Here is an 18,759-nt window from a genome sequence, read left to right as displayed (position 1 = left end):
TATAGGTTTAGTTAGTTTAGGAACTTACTCGGTGAGTTAGTAAGTTATAGAAATGCATGAATATTAATACAATCTTAGATAAAATGTGTAAGTTTAAGTAAAGGAATTTGGGTGCTATTTGCGTCAGGGTCCTGTGGAGTCTCTGGGTCTCTGGTCTTGCAGATACAGAAAGCAGTTTGTTTATTTCGATGCCTAATATATTTATTTTCACTAACGGTTTCACTAATGTCTCTGTCGGCCAAATAGATAAATAACAGGTTAGCCTGGCTGTATTGCGCAATATAGAATTCAGTTGTACATGTATCATCATCAGGGTCACCGAAACCGGTTCTGTCCAGTTCAGGTCATCATTAGCTATGCGCGCCACTTGACCAATCAGAATTACTAAATTGCGCCCCGCATCAATTATGCGGCCAATCGCCGGCCGTGATGACCAGCCGCGCTCGAGCCGAGTGCAAAGCGAGCAAGAAACCCGCTCCATTAGAATCCGTCACCACCGCGCTTAAAACTACATCATAAAACACGAAATTAAACGATAAAAAAACAATTCAGAAACGATAAAACTGATACGGATAAGATGAACGCGATTGTTAGGTGAGTTTGTCGAGATTTCCGCATCGCAAATTTCAACATATTTACGTGAAAAAGTGAGTTGATTTTCACACGTGTGAAACCCAGCAATGTAAACGGTATATGAACTTCTACTTGTTACTTATAGACTATTCAGATACAAGGGTAGATGCAGGATTAATTTCTAGGGGAGGGGGGCAACATACGTGGGGTACCTTTTCGATTACTAGGGGCACCCCCGTAAAGCGAGTGCAGTGAGGCGCGAAGTTGTGAGGGGTTTTTGCCCGGGAAATGAATTTATCGGTATTTCGACTAAATGGTTGTTTGAATTTCTTCTTTGTTTTATTTTTCAGGCGTCACGGAATTCGGAATGGAATCGATTCAATCGGAGTTCAAATTAAATCAGGATTATTGCGATATTACAACAAACTGCGCTCATAATAAACTGTGAACTATTATCAAAAACACGAGGATACTAAATGACTATATTCCGAGGATCCCTGGATTCATACATTACACACACAGGATTGGATAAACTGTGAGTTAGAAAAACATTAACAGCTGAAATTATGTTTTATAGGTTTAGTTAGTTTAGGAACTTACTCGGTGAGTTAGTAAGTTTTTAGATGTGTAATGTGTAAGTTTAAGTAAAGAAATTTGGGTGCTATTCGCATCAGGGTCCTGTGGGTCTTTGGGTCTCTGGGTCTGACGGAGAAGCTGTCTGTTTATTTTGATGCCTAATATCTTTATTTTAGGATCCTGTATTTTATGCTTCTATTTCCAGGGTTTTTCTATATTTTCAGGTGTTTTCCTTTTATTTCAGAATTTCCGTTTTTTGAATCTTTTATTTTATAAGAAAACGACTTTAATGTAAAAACGTTTAGCTGAAATAAACATGACAATTTCAGGGTCATCGCTGAGACAAGACCCCAGAAGACTAGGCCACAGAGTACGTGTCTTCACCCCCAGCACACAACAGAGTGGCCCGATTCAGGTGCGGCCTGTATGTTCTATTTCAGTGTGAAGAACAAGACCCCCTAGTCACAGAAGATTGAACCTGAAGTTGAATTATGATGACAGAGTGACTGAAGAATTCCGGTGCGACCTGTATAACATGTCTCTATTTCAGTATCCCCCTCCCTAACCCCTAAACCCGAGCCCGAATAGGTAGGCCGAATATAGGTTAGGTTAGAATAGTTAGTTGATAAATCTGTGAATTAGAACATAATTTCAGCTGTTAATATAAAATACAGTTGTAATTTCAAGTGGAACTTTTTAACAGTAAAAGTTGCATTTATTTACAATTGAACTGGATTGAAAATGTTTGACAGTTTGTGAGTTAAGTGTGATTTGATTAAGATGAAGAGTTGAACTGTTGAACTCTACTTCTTATAAAATACAAATGACATTTACTTACGAAAAACTGGTTTCAGGTTCAGACAGCACCCACCCCACCCGGTCGGGTCCTATTCCTGTGGTACCTGGGTTTCTGGTTTATTTGGTTGAATTAATTTACTGATTTTGGTCGCGCTGTTTTTGATGTCGATATTTCTCGCGTATATTTTTAGAAGACGCGGTTTTTTAATTGTAGATTCAAATCATTGAATAATTATTATATTTAAATCATTCGCACCTTGTTATTTTGAGGTCTCCTCTCAAATTAATCTCGTAATAGAAGCGGTTGTTTTTGTACCATTGAACATCAGTGTTTTATTGCAAACATAGAAATTCATTACATAAAACAGAATTAGATTCAACAATTTATAACAATTATTCTATAGAGCTTTTTAAGTCATCATTTTGAAGTCATTTCGTGCGGTTTTATTTCGCTCACGGCGATTCTAGGTAGGTCTCTGTGTGTTGTAATTTCGCGAGGTCAGTTCCTCTAATTTCACAACCTTCTCGTTGTCGATAAAATTAGATTTCAAAGTTTTAAAATTCACTGTTGAATTAGTGATAGTTGTGACGATAAACTCAACCAAACGACCATTTCAAATTACGTAGCTGAATTAGAAATAGGCCTGAAACAAACTGAGACTCAGAAATAGAGATGAATTCTTCGATGTAAACGTAACGACTTATCAAAATGAAATTTAATTCACTTCTTTCAGGTTTTGGTGTCTGTGAAGAGTTCACGTGCTACTCATTGCTTCCTCGTAAGATGGCGGATGTTTATAGGTTATAGGATGGATATTCTCCTCCTCCACTAGGAGGCGCTGTAGGTAAGACGCGGCACAACAATGTTGACAAAATAGAACAAATTCAGCTGACAATTTTTGATAACAATGATTAATTTATTACTGGCGGCGGCAATTTAGATCAGGTCTGATTAGAAACTGTTGTTATCAGAGAATAATAGCGGGTAGTCAGTGAAGAGTCACCATATCTGACTGGTCACTGGTCACTCACCTGACTGATCACTGGTCACCTGCCCTAAAGTTACATAAAATATAGAGTCTTGAACTAGGGCTAAACATGAGTCAGAAGCAGCCCCTCCGCTGGAGATCCATGAGTGTATTGAAACAGCCCCTCCGCGAGATACCCTGTACCCGTGGAGCACAGCGGTCCAAACTAAAATGCAGTTAGAAAAATGTATTCACCTCACAGAAGGAGAGAACTTCCGCTTTATGTGCGAGTTTTATATCTGCTTTATGCTGTCGTCTGATATTGCAGCTGTAAAATGAATACTCCCAAATCATGCTGATATAAATTCTATAGGAGGAATCAAATGGGATTTTGGATTTGAAAAACTATTTAACTGCAGGGCGGATCGAGACAGGAACACAAGGAGCACACGTGTTCACGTCGAAATTTTCCCGAAACCTTTTGAAAATAAAGCCCCCAATAAGACAGCAATCCGCAGCGCAAGATTTAGCTTATATACCCTAAATGTCCCTCAAATACCTAAAAATCGTGTGAAAATCTGACAATTATAGAAATGAAAAATAGAATCCGAAATGTTCCCTTGAGCTAGTGTAGTTTATTCAACGTTTAGACTATATCCTAATAGTCATCTTCAGGAATACTGTATTCCTTGAGCTAGTGTAGTTTATTCAACGTTTCGACTTTATCCTAATAGTCATCTTCAGGAATACTGTATTCCTCGAGCTAGTGTAGTTTATTCAACGTTTCGACTTTATCCTAATAGTCATCTTCAGGAATACTGTATTCCTTGAGCTAGTGTAGTTTATTCAACGTTTCGACTTTATCCTAATAGTCATCTTCAGGAATACTGTATTCCTTGAGCTAGTGTAGTCTATTCAACGTTTAGACTATATCCTAATAGTCATCTTCAGGAATACTGTATTCCTTGAGCTAGTGTAGTTTATTCAACGTTTCGACTTTATCCTAATAGTCATCTTCAGGAATACTGTATTCCTTGAGCTAGTGTAGTTTATTCAACGTTTAGACTATATCCTAATAGTCATCTTCAGGAATACTGTATTCCTTGAGCTAGTGTAATTTATTCAACGTTTCGACTTTATCCTAATAGTCATCTTCAGGAATACTGTATTCCTTGAGCTAGTGTAGTTTATTCAACGTTTAGACTATATCCGATAGTGATCTTCAGGAATACTGTATTCCTTGAGCTAGTGTAGTTTATTCAACGTTTAGACTATATCCGATAGTGATCTTCAGGAATACTGTATTCCTTGAGCTAGTGTAGTTTATTCAACGTTTCGACTTTATCCTAATAGTCATCTTCAGGAATGCTGTATTCCTTGAGCTAGTGTAGTTTATTCAACGTTTCGACTTTATCCTAATAGTCATCTTCAGGAATACTGATGTTGTCCTCATTATAACCATTGATGAAACACTCTGAGTCCGTGTTGTAAAGATAATATAAAATCCCTGCACACTAAGAATAAAAAGAGTCTGAAATGTTTCCTTGAGCTAGTGCAGTTTATTCAACGTTTCGACTATATCCTAATAGTCATCTTCAGGAATACTGTATTCCTTGAGCTAGTGTAGTTTATTCAACGTTTCCACTATATCCTAATAGTCATCTTCAGGAATACTGTATTCCTTGAGCTAGTGTAGTTTATTCAACGTTTCGACTATATCCTAATAGTCATCTTCAGGAATACTGTATTCCTTGAGCTAGTGTAGTTTATTCAACGTTTCGACTATATCCTAATAGTCATCTTCAGGAATACTGTATTCCTTGAGCTAGTGTAGTTTATTCAACGTTTCGACTATATCCTAATAGTCATCTTCAGGAATACTGTATTCCTTGAGCTAGTGTAGTCTATTCAACGATTCGACTATATTCTAATAGTCATCTACAGGAATACTGTAGTTTATTCAACGTTTCGACTATATTCTAATAGTCATCTTCAGGAATACTGTATTCCTTGAGCTAGTGTAGTTTATTCAACGTTTCCACTATATCCTAATAGACATCTTCAGGAATACCGAAATACAACAGAAATTATGATATATATATATATATATATATATATATATATAGAGACTAATTCAAGTAATCAGAGACGATACAAACTAAAGGAAAATTAATGTAGAAACAGTTACACGCTAAAATAGATTAAAAGGAAGCAAACCAGAGAGTATTTATATGATACAATAGTGAATATAAATATAAATTGCAAATTGAAATCAGAAGTAATGAGACAAACTAGCATTTTCGGACTTTTTCATTATCATTGTGGGATTCTTTCTACATCGCATCAACGCGGATATTGTGTTCTATCAATCGTGAATGTGTGACTAATGACACCCGGATGCCTATAGCCTATAGAGACAAGAATGTTCGAGAGTGGTGTCCACTCTCCTACATTCTAGCCCGTAGGTGCATGTTTTTGCCTAATTTTGTGGTAGGGATATTTATTGAACTAATATGAGATAGGCCTAAGGGGGGCGTGGGTGATGTGATGTAGTGTATATAGTGTATATAGTAAGATTCAAACACCCGGATGTAATTCAAAACGATTATCTATTGTATAAAAATATATATTCAATGGCAATTAATGTTGAAAAGACATCCGTGAATGTAAATGAATTTAATAGATCCTCGTGACTAATAATCATCGCTTTATTTTCTGCATTTATATGTTTGCATCTGATCTAAATTATACTGCGGGTTTTATCATCTGTGAATAGAGAGACTCAATTATATTCCATCCGTTAAACCCATCACATCGCCCTACGCCTCGCGTAAAAAATCGGATGTTTTTAGGACCGAGAAAAATCATCTCACTCATAAAAAGGTCTGATTTTGGATAAAAGTAAATAATTTCCAGCCTTTTTCCGAAAACTACGATTTGAGAATGGAAAAATTAAATAAACATCTTCAAGAATTGATTTTAAAACGCTGAAATATATCGGGTTTTTTTCTAAGTAGTTTAGTAGAGTAACCACATAACGACTGTTCTTTAACAGAATTTTTTTAATTTTTTTTTTTTTGGGGGGGGGGGGGTGTGGCAAGACTACACGTACGAGTTCCCGATTAATTAACCTCGACTTTTGAATATAAATTTCTTTGAAAGAGAAGGAAAATCAGACCCGTACTGCATGCTCCTTTGCTCGCATGCCAGGGTTTGCAGGCGGTCGCGAAGCTCATGCAAAGGGGTGTAAAGCCGTTGCGGCGTGTGTGTGGTCAATCAACCCTGGCAAGCGAGGATGGGTGCACTACACTGTGTCAGTCTCCTAATTACTGTACTAGGAAAACCACCGACGTTTTTCTTAGTCCAGAAATTGGCCATGGATAGTCGGACCTCGTGGCGAGCTGGAGTCGGTGGGTTCGAGTCCCGACCAAACGTTAACCCTAGGGTTAATTAGCAGCGCCAGATCCTGGTGATCCGGAGTTGGCAGGTTCGAGTCCTGACCAGACGTTAACCCTAGGGTTAGGGTTAATTAGCAGCGCCAGATCCTGGCGCGCCGTGAGCTCAGAGCTCGGGGATCGAGTCCCTGCATAAACCGGAACTGAATATCTTGGGATTCCCCGCACCAGCACCAATTCAATTCAATATACGATTTTATTGTCGGGCAGTATCTATTTTTTCGGGTAAGTTTAACGTTTTTAACGCGTGTATTTAATTTCTATGCGTGCTGGTATTATGTATCGATTGATGAAACAATCAGTAGAGGAGGTTTTAAGTGAATAGACGCGCGCTGACATACACAGGAATAATCAACCTGCTCCTCTCTCTCGGGGGCCTGCCCTGGGGCTGGGCACTAGCTGGTGAGACGAGTGCAGCAGGTCCCGCGCCCGCTATTCATCGTGTTTACAATGAAAAACCGGTAGTTGATTATTGACCTAAATTCCCTACATAAAATTCTCACTGAATGTGAGGACATTTTAGAGAAATTGCTCTGTCCCTGTCCTAGTTGTGTCGTACTCGGTAGTGCCTGGATTTTAGACTGAGCAAGCGACAAAATCTGCATTCGAAACAAATTTTAGATTGATTCGAATAATTAGACAGTTTTAAACTGATCACTCACAGGGGGCAGCATCGGGTAATTATTCGCAGTTGATTTAGAACATTTGAAATTTTTTGAAATAGATCTCATTTTAAAAACAAAACTAATCTTGTTTAACGTTCTTTTATTAGGTTTTGTATCTACGGTAACCATGGAGATTGATACAGTGACTTTAGATGATTATGTTGCTAATGGCGACCAGGCGTCAGACGGATACAAAAACGATGTTGATGTAGTGATTATAGGAGCCGGTTTGAGCGGTAAGATTTAATAACCCCCCTCCCCCTATCGGCTCCTCCCTCCCCCTATCGGCTCCTCCCTCCCCCTATCGGCTCCTCCCTCCCCATATCGGCTCCTCCCTCCCCCTATCGGTTCCTCTCTCTGATTGGATATAGTTGTGAATTGTTTTTACAGGTCTAAGCGCTGGTAAACTGTTACGGGATCGCGGTAAATCAGTCGTAGTTCTAGAGGCAAGAGATCGAATTGGGGGCCGAACTTATACAGCACAGGTCAGTTCTAAATCAAACCACTAGGGGGCACTCACGATTTGACGTTCCAAGGACCAGGTTTACTGGAACTGGTCTGGATTTACCGGACCGGGTTTAGGTTTACCGGGCTCGCGTCTAGGTTAAAACTAAGCTGTGTATTTTTCTGTGTTTTATAGAGTGAGTTTGGAGGTGTGGATCTCGGAGGGGAATTTGTGGCGCCACCTTTTAACCGTGTGTCACGACTGTGTCGAGAATTCGATATCAGTCTCATTGATATGAATGAATCTATCGATATTCTCAAAATACTGGTGAGTATTCCCCCTATGACATCATCGCATAACTCTCAAAATACCGGTGAGTATTCTGCCTATGACATCACTGTATATGCTACTGTTGAGTGATTGAGATATTTGTGATGATATATTTTTCAGGGTAAAAGGAATTTGGTGGAGAATAATATTTTACCCGCTGAAAGTTTATTCGATCAACTCGATTTAAACAATACGTTTAAAACTATTGACAACATGGCTCAACAGGTAACTATCAAATACCGCAGGCGTAACTATCAAATAACTATTGACAACATGGCTCAACAGGTAACTATCAAATACCGCAGGCGTAACTATCAAATAACTATTGACAACATGGCTCAACAGGTAACTATCAAATACTGCAGGCGTAACTATCAAATACCGCAGGCGTAACTATCAAATAACTATTGACAACATGGCTCAACAGGTAACTATCAAATACCGCAGGCGTAACTATCAAATAACTATTTGTAACATGGCTCAACAGGTAACTATCAAATACCGCAGGCGTAACTATCAAATACCGCAGGCGTAACTATCAAATAACTATTGACAACATGGCTCAACAGGTAACTATCAAATACCGCAGGCGTAACTATCAAATACTGCAGGCGTAACTATCAAATACCGCAGGCGTAACTATCAAATAACTATTTGTAACATGGCTCAACAGGTAACTATCAAATACCGCAGGCGTAACTATCAAATACCGCAGGCGTAACTATCAAATAACTATTTGTAACATGGCTTCACAAGAAACTTTCGACAACTTGAACTAAATTTGTTGTTTACATAATTCATGTGTAGGTGCCATTGAAAGCGCCGTGGTCGGCCCCGGACGCTAAAAAGTGGGACCGTCAAAATTGTGAAGATTTGATGAATTCTTTGTGCTATTCTGAGTAAGTGAAATTGTGAAAACTCGGAATCTCCTGAATTTTTCATCGTCTATTTTTATATTCTCCGTTTTTCCAATTTTTTATCAGGTTTTCGAAGACGATTCTACGAATGATAATAAAGATGTATTACGGAGTTGAACCGTATGAGATGTCTCAACTGTTTTTCCTGTTGTGTGTTCACACGCAGCACGCTATCAGTCCATTGATTACTCCTTCCAGCGGTCACCCGGTAAATTCACTCAATTTCTTATACAATCATCGTTTGAATTTCCCTCAATGGGGAGCCACCAATACTACTGTGGCAGGCAAGGATCCACCAGGTGTCGCTAGTAGTTACTCGGTCTTGTGTCCAATTTTAGATCGATTTGAATAATTACACTGAAAACTAGAAACTAATCGCTGAGTAGAGAAATGAATTTGATGAGTTTTTTATGCTTCTTGTGAAAATTTATGGATTCGGGAGCCTAAAAATACCACATTAAAGTTGATTATCACGCCATCTGGTGGAATAGCCGGTGTTGCGGGTTCCCTGTTGACCTTAAACTACTTTCGTTTTAGATTTTGTATTTTTACATTTCAGGAAAAACAAATTGTCGGCGGAAGTCAAAATCTGTGCGAGAAAATGGCGGAATATCTGGATGGATCGGTCATCTGCTCGAAACCGGTCGCGTCTGTCGATCAATCCGGTGATAAGATCAAGGTTACCGCAGCAGACGGAGAGATTTTCACGGTGAGTAGAATGAATGTCAAGGTCGTTTAGTGAAACTTCTCTTGATTGGATTTTAACAAGCATAAGGGAAATGGAGAGAGGGGGATGAGGGAGGGGAGGAGAGAGGGGAGGAGAGAGGGGGATGAGGGAGGGGAGGAGAGAGGGGGATGAGGGAGGGGAGGAGAGAGGGGAGGAGAGAGGGGGATGAGGGAGGGGAGGAGAGAGGGGAGGAGAGAGGGGGATGAGGGAGGGGAGGAGAGAGGGGAGGAGAGAGGGGGATGAGGGAGGGGAGGAGAGAGGGGGATGAGGGAGGGGGATGAGGGAGGGGAGGAGAGAGGGGGATGAGGGAGGGGGATGAGGGAGGGGAGGAGAGAGTTTCAGACAAGTGAATGTATAATCTGTATATGTTTTCAGTGTAGTCATGTGATCAATGCTCTACCGATTACGAATCAAAAAGATATTCATTACATTCCGAAATTCCCGGTCGAAAGATGTCAATTTATAACGAATATTCCTCGAGGTCTGGCTATAAAAACGGTTCTGTTTTATGATAGACCGTTCTGGCTCGATAAAGGTACGTAACACGCCCTTAATTACTCCAGGGTTTCATGAAAAAGTTTTAGCTTAAATCAGTTTTGTTAATTGAATTGTTGTCCTCGTTGAGAACATGTGAAGTAACCAATAGCAATTACACCCAAAATTTTAGTTAAACTTTCATGAAACGCAGGAGTCAGTTTTAACGGGTCTTACTCGAGAATTTAATTACTCATACAATTCAGGATCCCTACGATTCCTTGATTCCTTGAAAACTAAACCATAAATGTTTTTCAATTACCTTGAATATCCTTGAATTTGAGCAAAATTCCCGAAACTCCTTGAATTTTGAGAATTAGAAACGTTTTAGGTTTTACGCCTACTTTAAGTTATTCCTTGAAATTTGAAATGTTCTTGAAAACTCCTTGAATTCTGGAATATGACTGATCTGTAGGGATCCTGATTAGATGGATTCTTGTTTTGCAGGATTCAGTGGTTAACTGATCTGTAGGGATCCTGATTAGATGGATTCTTGTTTTGCAGGATTCAGTGGTTAACTGATCTGTAGGGATCCTGATTAGATGGATTCTTGTTTTGCAGGATTCAGTGGTTAACTGATCTGTAGGGATCCTGATTAGATGGATTCTTGTTTTGCAGGATTCAGTGGTTAACTGATCTGTAGGGATCCTGATTAGATGGATTCTTGTTTTGCAGGATTCAGTGGTTAACTGATCTGTAGGGATCCTGATTAGATGGATTCTTGTTTTGCAGGATTCAGTGGTTAACTGATCTGTAAGGATCCTGATTAGATGGATTCTTGTTTTGCAGGATTCAGTGGTTAACTGATCTGTAAGGATCCTGATTAGATGGATTCTTGTTTTGCAGGATTCAGTGGTTAACTGATCTGTAGGGATCCTGATTAGATGGATTCTTGTTTTGCAGGATTCAGTGGTAAACTGATTGATGATAAAGGTCCAGCAGTTTCATCATTTGACACAACTAGGACGACTCCGTCTATTTCTGGATTCATTGTAGGAGATGATGCCAGACACTACAGTGAACTAACTCCTGATGAGAGGTATTCCACTCTATTCCACCCTTATTCCACTCTATTCCACCCTATTCCACCTCTATTCACCACAGGAGGCAGCACTATCAATGATAGTATAGAAGAACAACACTTAATCATTCACATAATCTTTTGAATGACTGTCGAGTTAGTTTACACTTTTGCCGCTAGTTATGTAGGGGCAGCACCTTACAGTATAGATAAATTCATTATTTCTATCCATTTCTTTTTGCAAGTTTTAATATTATATAAATGTATATTGTATGAAGCTCCTTAAACTATCGAAGTCAGGGGAATAAAAACGATCTAATCTAATCTAGAAATAAAAGAACACAGTTTTCTGATACAAATTATTACTGTTTCTTTCTCTACTGAAACTAATATATTAAACTGGGCTAGATTTGGGTACTGAGTTCAAGGCTAGGATTAGAGTTACTGATGGATTAAACTGGGCTAGATTTGGGTACTGAGTTCAAGGCTAGGATTAGAGTTACTGATGGATTAAACTAGGCTACATTTCAGTGCTGAGTTCAAGGTTAACTCATATTCCAGCTGTTTGTCGTATTATGGTAAAGGTTTAAATGCTGTTTAATTGTTGTTTTTGTGAGTTACAGGAGATCAGCATTAGCCGAACAGTACTCAAACGCATTTCAATGTGAACACATGAATCAGGTACTTATAAAACTTACTTCAATACCAAGTTTCACACAACTGAAACCCACAACTGTGGAACCGTAAAACTGTAGAACTGGATCAGTAGAACTGTGGATTACTAGAACTGTGGAACTGGGTCACTAGAACTGTGGATTACTAGAACTGTGGAACTGGGTCACTAGAACTGTGGATTACTAGAACTGTGGAACTGGGTGTTAGGTTCACAATATTTCCCACCTTCAACTAAAATCTACTCATATATTATTATTTGATTTCTAGCCGATTGGTTTTATGGAGGTGAATTGGGCGAAAGAGAAATACAGTCCGGGTGGATACAATACAGTGTTACCTCCGGGCTTTTTGACCAAATATGGCAGGTATGTAGTATCTAATAGCTCCACTAGGGGGCGTTCCCTATATTCTCTATAGAAGGGTTCTGAAGAGTATTATTTATTTGACAGTTTTTTGCGAAAGCCTCACGGTGCGATGTATTTTGCCGGCAGTGAAACAGCTACGGAATGGATGTGTACAATGGAAGGAGCGATCCAGTCCGGTGAACGCGCTGCTCGTGAGGTCAGTATCTGTGTGTCCTTCAAATAGTGTTACTTTCAGCATCGATCCGTCCTTCAAATAGTGTTACTTTCTGCCACCATCCGTCCTTCAAATAGTGTTAGTTTCCTCATCCATCCTTCAAATAGTGTTAGTCTAGTAATGAATCGTTTTCAGGTTCTGAATTCAGACGGTGTTAATGAAGAGATCTACCAGGATGAACCGGCTCCACCTCCGCGTGCTGTAACCGTGGATACGTTACCGATTGTTGAGTTTCAGAGATCGTTACCGGGCTCGAGTTTACCTCGTCCATTCCTCGTGTTTATCCTCATGAGTTGGATGCTCGGAGGAATCGTCTGGTGTTTCGTCAAGCGATTTCTACCGTTCGTTTCTTCAGATTCTAACGATACCTCGTCGGCGTCGCCGCGGCAACTGTCTTCAACAATCGACCGAAGCAAAAACGAAAAAAAGTGAATAAAATTTCGTCCGTAAAAATCAATAAACACAATATATACATGTGTGTATAATAGATATCAGCTTTCTACTGTATTTCAAAATGTGCCCGATAGGGGGAGCCACTCTATAAAACTACAATAGCTGCAGTTGCTCTTATGTTGTTTAAGAGTTAACAGTGGATAGTTGACATAGTGACAAAGTTCATTGTTACTATGGTATTTACCCGCCGGTTATCTTTAACCAACTTTTCAGCAACTGCAGCCCTCGGGCGCTAAACCATCAGGGGTGGATGGACTCATCTATAGCCATGAGGAGAGCGCAGGGCCCGGTAGGGGAGGGGGGTGTTCCCAGAGGCCAATCTTGAAGAACATGTCACATCCAAAAAGGATAATGTCCAATATTATACATAATCTCGCAATGAAATGCACCAATTATCATCTTTTTCGACAAAATGTAAAAGAGCGCAAAAAATGCTTTCATTTCAATAAAATGTATTTATGCTTTTATTTTAACCGCTAGTCACATGTTTATGCTTCCGGCATATTCTTGATAATAATGTATTAATTATAATTTTGCTGCTGAGTCAATTATAATTATTTTGCTGACGAGTCATTTAGTTTTTTCATTTATTAAAAAAAAAATTTGCAAACTGATATGAAATCTGTTTTTTGTATTAATGATTTGTACAGTATTTGTCTTCCTACTTGTGCTACGTAAACAAGGATTCCAACAGAATGCGATTCAAGACTTGGAGGATTTTTCAAGGATTTTTTCAGGAGAATATTTCCGATTTTGAGGAATTGTCTGCATCACTTTTAAATGATATAACTTATATAGAATCTTGTCCAAAGTAAGATAATTCAATTATTTTCATACTGGATGAAACACAGTGAACTATCGGTTTTAACGAACAGATTTTCTGATGCAGTGAAGTTCCCTGTGAGTCTATAACCACAAGTGATGGCCTTGCTGCTACAAACTGCTATTACGTATGGCCTGGATGAACGGAGGGGGGCTGGTTCCTTTTAGCCAGAAAACAAACATTAAAACTCATTTTGTACAAAATAAACTTGTTATAAGAATTTTATTGAGCAAAAAATCATCAGAAAATTGTGTAATTTTTACAATAAATTTTTCAAAAATATTTTCATTAAAAAAAATTTATGATTTAGCGTTCATCAACCATTAAAAATAATCAGCAGAAGCTAGAAATTGAGTTAGTGAGCAGGGTCTGGAGGGGTGGATCTAGGTTGAACCAGGTCCATCCTACGTGAAGGGGGTCTGGAGGGGTGGATCTAGGTTGAACCAGGTCCATCCTACGTGAAGGGGGTCTGGAGGGGTGGATCTAGGTTGAACCAGGTCTGTCCTACGTGAAGGGGGTCTGGAGGGGTGGATCTAGGTTGAACCAGGTCTGTCCTACGTGAAGGGGGTCTGGAGGGGTGGATCTAGGTTGAACCAGGTCTGTCCTACGTGAAGGGGGTCTGGAGGGGTGGATCTAGGTTGAACCAGGTCTGTCCTACGTGAAGGGGGTCTGGAGGGGTGGATCTAGGTTGAACCAGGTCTGTCCTACGTGAAGGGGGTCTGGAGGGGTGGATCTAGGTTGCGACTTGAGGCAGAATAAAGTGAGGGAGACACAATTAAACTATACATACATATAAATTCTATATACAAATCATTGATTACACAATTTAATAGCACCAATTATTTTAACATAAAATCCTTCATGTAAGTAATTCATTAATAGATTACTCTGGTTTCTGAGACTATTAAAACGCAATCCCCCCTCTGACTCTCAACCCCCTCCCCCTGACTCTCAACCCCCTCCCCCTGACTCTCAACCCCCTTTCCCCTTGAAAGTTTAAATCACTTCAAATCAATAAATCATTGATGAAATCAATAGTTGAACTGTTCTGTTGTTTGTTCTAGTTCTCGACTTGTGAAGACTTTAAACTCAACTATCATTGAAATTGCCCTCAATAAACCTCACAACAGGAGATAGACAATATTCTATATATACCAAGACTATCGGTGCAAATATATCCCACAAACTTCATACATATCACAATTCAGCGTAGGAGACCTACGACTCAGAGTCTAGGACTCAAAAGAGGCTACGACTCAAAGAGGCTACGACTCTCAAGAGTCTAGGACTCAAAGTCTAGGACTCAAAGAGGCTACAACTCTCAAGAGGTTAGGACTCAAGAAGCTACGACTCAAAAGAATTTGACTCTATTATTGAATAAGTCTCTCGCTAAAAGTCTCTATATTTCATGGCTTTACGGAATGAATATAATTTAATGATATTGCGATTGTTTAGTAACCGGTGCTGCGCCCTGTCGACAGTTACAGAAACTACGTAAATGAGGGGCTGTTTTAACGATACAATGCGACTGGTTACCGTAGCTAGTAATACGACTGATATCCGGCAGTACACGGTATTTATCTGTGGATTGTTCATATTCTACTGTAGCTTCGTACCAGCCTTTATTAGGGTTTGTTTGAAATGTCACCTGATAAAACATCTTGTCCAATCGAACCCGTTCGGTGAAATTAGTCACGTGAGGGTACGCTAACGCCCCCTGGTGTCGACGTCTACCGTTTATATTCTTCTTGTTTTCGTTTTTATCCAAAAATTCGAGAAGCTGAAAAAAAATGGAAGAATTTGGATTAATTATGAATCAACTCCCGATTCCACAGTTGTGGATCCAGTTCCACAGCAGTGGATCCAGTTCCACAGCAGTGGATCCAGTTCCACAGCAGTGGATCCAGTTCCACAGTAGTGGATCCAGTTCCACAGCGGTGGATCCAGTTCCACAGTTACTGGATCCAGTTCCACAGTGGAATTGGGTACAATCAAACTGAAATATCTCGTAGTAAAACTAACCTGTTCGATGGGTGCGAATTTTCTGGCGCTCAAGATTTTATCGAGAGTCAATTCATCGCAGACATCGTCATCAATAAACGGTTTAATTAATTTATTCATTGAGTCGACGACTAAACCGGTCGATTTCTGAACGACCTGGTCGACCGTATCGATATCTACGCCTAGTAAACAGGTGCACCAGTGTATCGGTACACCTGCTGATTGACAGGTGCGGTTTAACGGTACCTGCTGCAGTAAACTGATACCGCGTTGATTGTACCTGATTGAACGCTGCGCCGTGTTCTCATTTAGAACGTCGAGTAGAGTCTCGTGAACGTCGAAGGGAGTCAGCAGACGATCTGCGTTCGCTCGTAAATTCTTCATCAGTCGCGGGTGTTCCTTGTAGAACCAGCGCGGGAACGTTAAGGACATCATCGGCAGACGCTCCTCCGCGCGACCTTGAGGAGTATCGCGTACTCCCCCGTATCGAGCGCCGTGATCGCTCATTACGATTAACAACGTGTTCTCCAGGTGGCGCTCGTGTTGTAGACGTAGAATCGTGGTAACTAGGTCGTCGTCAAGGTACTGACCCGGATTGTTGTCCTCGTGCGTTAATTCTCCGGGGAAAACCACGGCGAATTTCGATACGTTTCGATAATTCCGGAAAAAGTCCGTCGCGTAATCCAACAAATACTGGTGCTTCGGTTTCGATCCGAGACAGAATTTATGACTGGCGTCGTTCAGCGACGAGTCCTCAACCGCCTGCCAAAATGGCCGCATATAATGATCGACGGGAGGTTCCTCAAAACCGTTTAAACGTAGATTAAACGTACCGATATTCGGTTGATCCTCGGCGTAAAGAGTAGCGTAACCTCGTTCCTCGTAACGGTTCCAGATAAACGGATATCGATCCACGTACGAGGTATCGGGAATTCCCGGACGAGTTTCCGGTAACTCTTCTATTAAATTACCTACAATACACAATACATTTATTATATACATTATTCCCCCTATGACATCATCAGATCTATAGTGATTTCATGTATCTATACTCATATTATAGAGGTGACTGTCTACATTGACCCTGCTGCTTCAAGGTCCCTACAGATCAGTCCTGGTCCTGGGCACCGTTTCACAAAAAGGTTTCACTCTTAAAATCAATTTAATTTCTTCATAATTTCAGTTTATCTTCAATAATCGATTTAGGCCTTAATCATTTTAATGAAAGTGAGCCCAGGATAGATGGAGTTTTAAAGGAGTTTCAGCTATTCTGCTCAAATTAACTGAGTTTCAATCGGGTGACTTTAAAGCATTTCCCATTTAAGAGTTTTTAAGGAATGAAGGAGTTATAGGGGACCCTGGAGGGGTTTGCTTTATCTGTACTTATCAGTAGGGGAGACGGAGGAGGAGAGGGGGAGGAGAGGGGAGGGGAGAGGGGGCTATTATTTATACCTGTGAGTAATGGTACAATATTAGCAGTAGTACCGTCCCCTACAATATTATACTGATTCATTATAACTGAGTTGAGTTTTTTCAGTAATGCGTAAGTTTTTGGTAGATTTCTCTGATAACTCAAATGAGACATCGAATCGACGATTAAAATCAATACATTCATCTTCTGTCGCGTAGTTTCCGTAGTAACGATAGACGATTGTTTGCGATCGCGCAGTTGTTGTTCGATTCTTGTGAAGACTTTCGGATTTGGCCGAGCCTGTACGAAAAACTGGTCGAAATCTGGAATCTCCGCGGCAACCAATTCCTCATCTTCTAAAGTTTCGATTTTCTGATTATTGATTTTTTTCCCGCTTTTTCTCTCGTTAAGAAGATTTTTTAATTCGGATTTTTTCATTTTCTTGTTAAAATCGTCACGTTTTTCGTCCGCGATTTCATCGCGATCCAAAACGGAGTCCGGCGCCGCTTTCAAGTCCCGCGACCGATGTCCGGCCTGTATCTCGAGACGTCGACGGGACGGCTCCGTCAGGAAGCACCCGACGCGGAAGAAATCGTGCAGAATTTTCAGCGAGAATTTAGCGGTTCTCGAATGAACGGTCGAATAAACGTGATAATTATCGTTCCGGCGTAAAATAGCGCGATATTCACAGCGTTTAAAATGACTGGACGCGGGACGGGACGCGGTCCTAGCCGCGGTCCCGAGACGCTCCCCGAGACTAGTCTCATTCACGTGAAACACGCCGTGTTTTAGGTAGAATACAGGACTCGGACCGGGACAGTTTAATGGCGGTAATTGTTGAAACGCAGCTTTATTCTGATTGTTATTTAAAGTTAACGGCGCCACGCGACAAATCTGCATTAATTCATTACTCTTCGTATTTTTAAATCTGCGTCTATGATGTTTTCTACGACGGCCCGCGTCGAGCCCGCCGGGAGCCGAGCCCGCGACGGGCCCGCCGGGAGCCGAGCCCGCCGACTCAACTCCCGTCGATGTTTTATTAGTCGAGATAAACCCGTAAACTACATTGGTTACCACGACGGCCAGCGTTACCATCATAACAATGAAGAATACTTGTTTTAGTTTGGTCCGGCACCATCGACCTCTCAGATATAACTTCACCATTATCAATCTATAAAATATAAATCACAACAAAATAGTTACAACTGACGACAAGGAGATTAAGGGGTTGGTATGGCCGAGTGGCTGGGGTGGCTGTGAGGGGTTGGTTTGGTATGGCCGAGGGGCTGGGGTGGGGTGGCTGTGAGGGGTAGGGGTGGCCTAGGGGCAGCAGGCGGGCAGCTGAAAAGAAGAACAGCTGACTGATAGTTACGCCCCCCTGCCTGGTCCCTCCTCCAGACTCTCGACCCGGCCAGTGACAGGTCTATTGACACAGACTCAGGACACGATTATTTTACACCACGTACCTTTTATTGTTAAAACCGTTGAAGAAATTTACTCGTTTAAGACTCGAAAAATCATGTGATCAGGCAGCTATTCGACTTCGTCAACTGATCAGCTGATCAGCTGATTACTACCATCGGGAATTAGGTCAGCAGCGATTACACTGTCACTGATTACGACAAACAGAACTCGGTGATATTACCGCTATCTGACACAGTTGTCGGTTTTCCCATCTTTCTTTCGTTCCAATTTATTGACGATCTTTCAGAGGTTGATAACGAATAAATTTAATTTTATTTAATTGATGACTCCAACAAAGTTTAAATTGAATTGATATTCGGACTCATGGACCGGACCATCGAACT

At 40.6% G+C, this 18,759-nt stretch overlaps 2 protein-coding genes across 6 annotated transcripts; one reads left to right on the top strand and one right to left on the bottom strand.

The window, feature by feature from the left end:
- The first annotated feature begins 1,925 nt into the window (after positions 1–1,925).
- LOC141911163 (amine oxidase [flavin-containing] B-like) lies at positions 1,926–13,331 on the top strand. 5 transcript variants are annotated; one of them, XM_074802137.1, is made up of 14 exons: positions 1,926–2,792; positions 7,143–7,271; positions 7,426–7,520; positions 7,676–7,807; positions 7,931–8,035; positions 8,618–8,709; positions 8,794–8,935; positions 9,287–9,436; positions 9,830–9,989; positions 10,892–11,027; positions 11,633–11,690; positions 11,952–12,049; positions 12,134–12,245; positions 12,399–13,331. In XM_074802137.1, exons 2-14 carry the CDS (start codon positions 7,163–7,165, stop codon positions 12,693–12,695), a joined length of 1,686 nt encoding a protein of 561 aa, XP_074658238.1. In that variant the 5' UTR covers positions 1,926–2,792; positions 7,143–7,162; the 3' UTR covers positions 12,696–13,331. The 5 variants fall into 5 exon arrangements, with proteins under 5 accessions (XP_074658238.1, XP_074658237.1, XP_074658239.1 ...); XM_074802136.1 differs by lacking the exon at positions 1,926–2,792 and adding an exon at positions 6,558–6,595; XM_074802138.1 differs by lacking the exon at positions 1,926–2,792 and adding an exon at positions 6,894–7,047 and having other exon boundaries at positions 7,426–7,481.
- A 588-nt stretch (positions 13,332–13,919) lies between these two features.
- LOC141910887 (uncharacterized) lies at positions 13,920–18,654 on the bottom strand. Its single transcript, XM_074801749.1, has 4 exons — positions 18,418–18,654; positions 16,993–18,122; positions 15,562–16,511; positions 13,920–15,319 (listed from the first exon to the last, which is right to left on the bottom strand). Exons 2-4 carry the CDS (start codon positions 18,113–18,115, stop codon positions 14,972–14,974), a joined length of 2,421 nt encoding a protein of 806 aa, XP_074657850.1. The 5' UTR covers positions 18,116–18,122; positions 18,418–18,654; the 3' UTR covers positions 13,920–14,971.
- Between the last annotated feature and the right edge of the window lie 105 nt (positions 18,655–18,759).

Source organism: Tubulanus polymorphus, chromosome 9, assembly GCF_964204645.1.
Source record: "Tubulanus polymorphus chromosome 9, tnTubPoly1.2, whole genome shotgun sequence".
Taxonomy (NCBI): Eukaryota; Metazoa; Nemertea; class Palaeonemertea; order Tubulaniformes; family Tubulanidae; genus Tubulanus; species Tubulanus polymorphus.
This window is presented reverse-complemented; position numbering and strand designations above follow the sequence as displayed.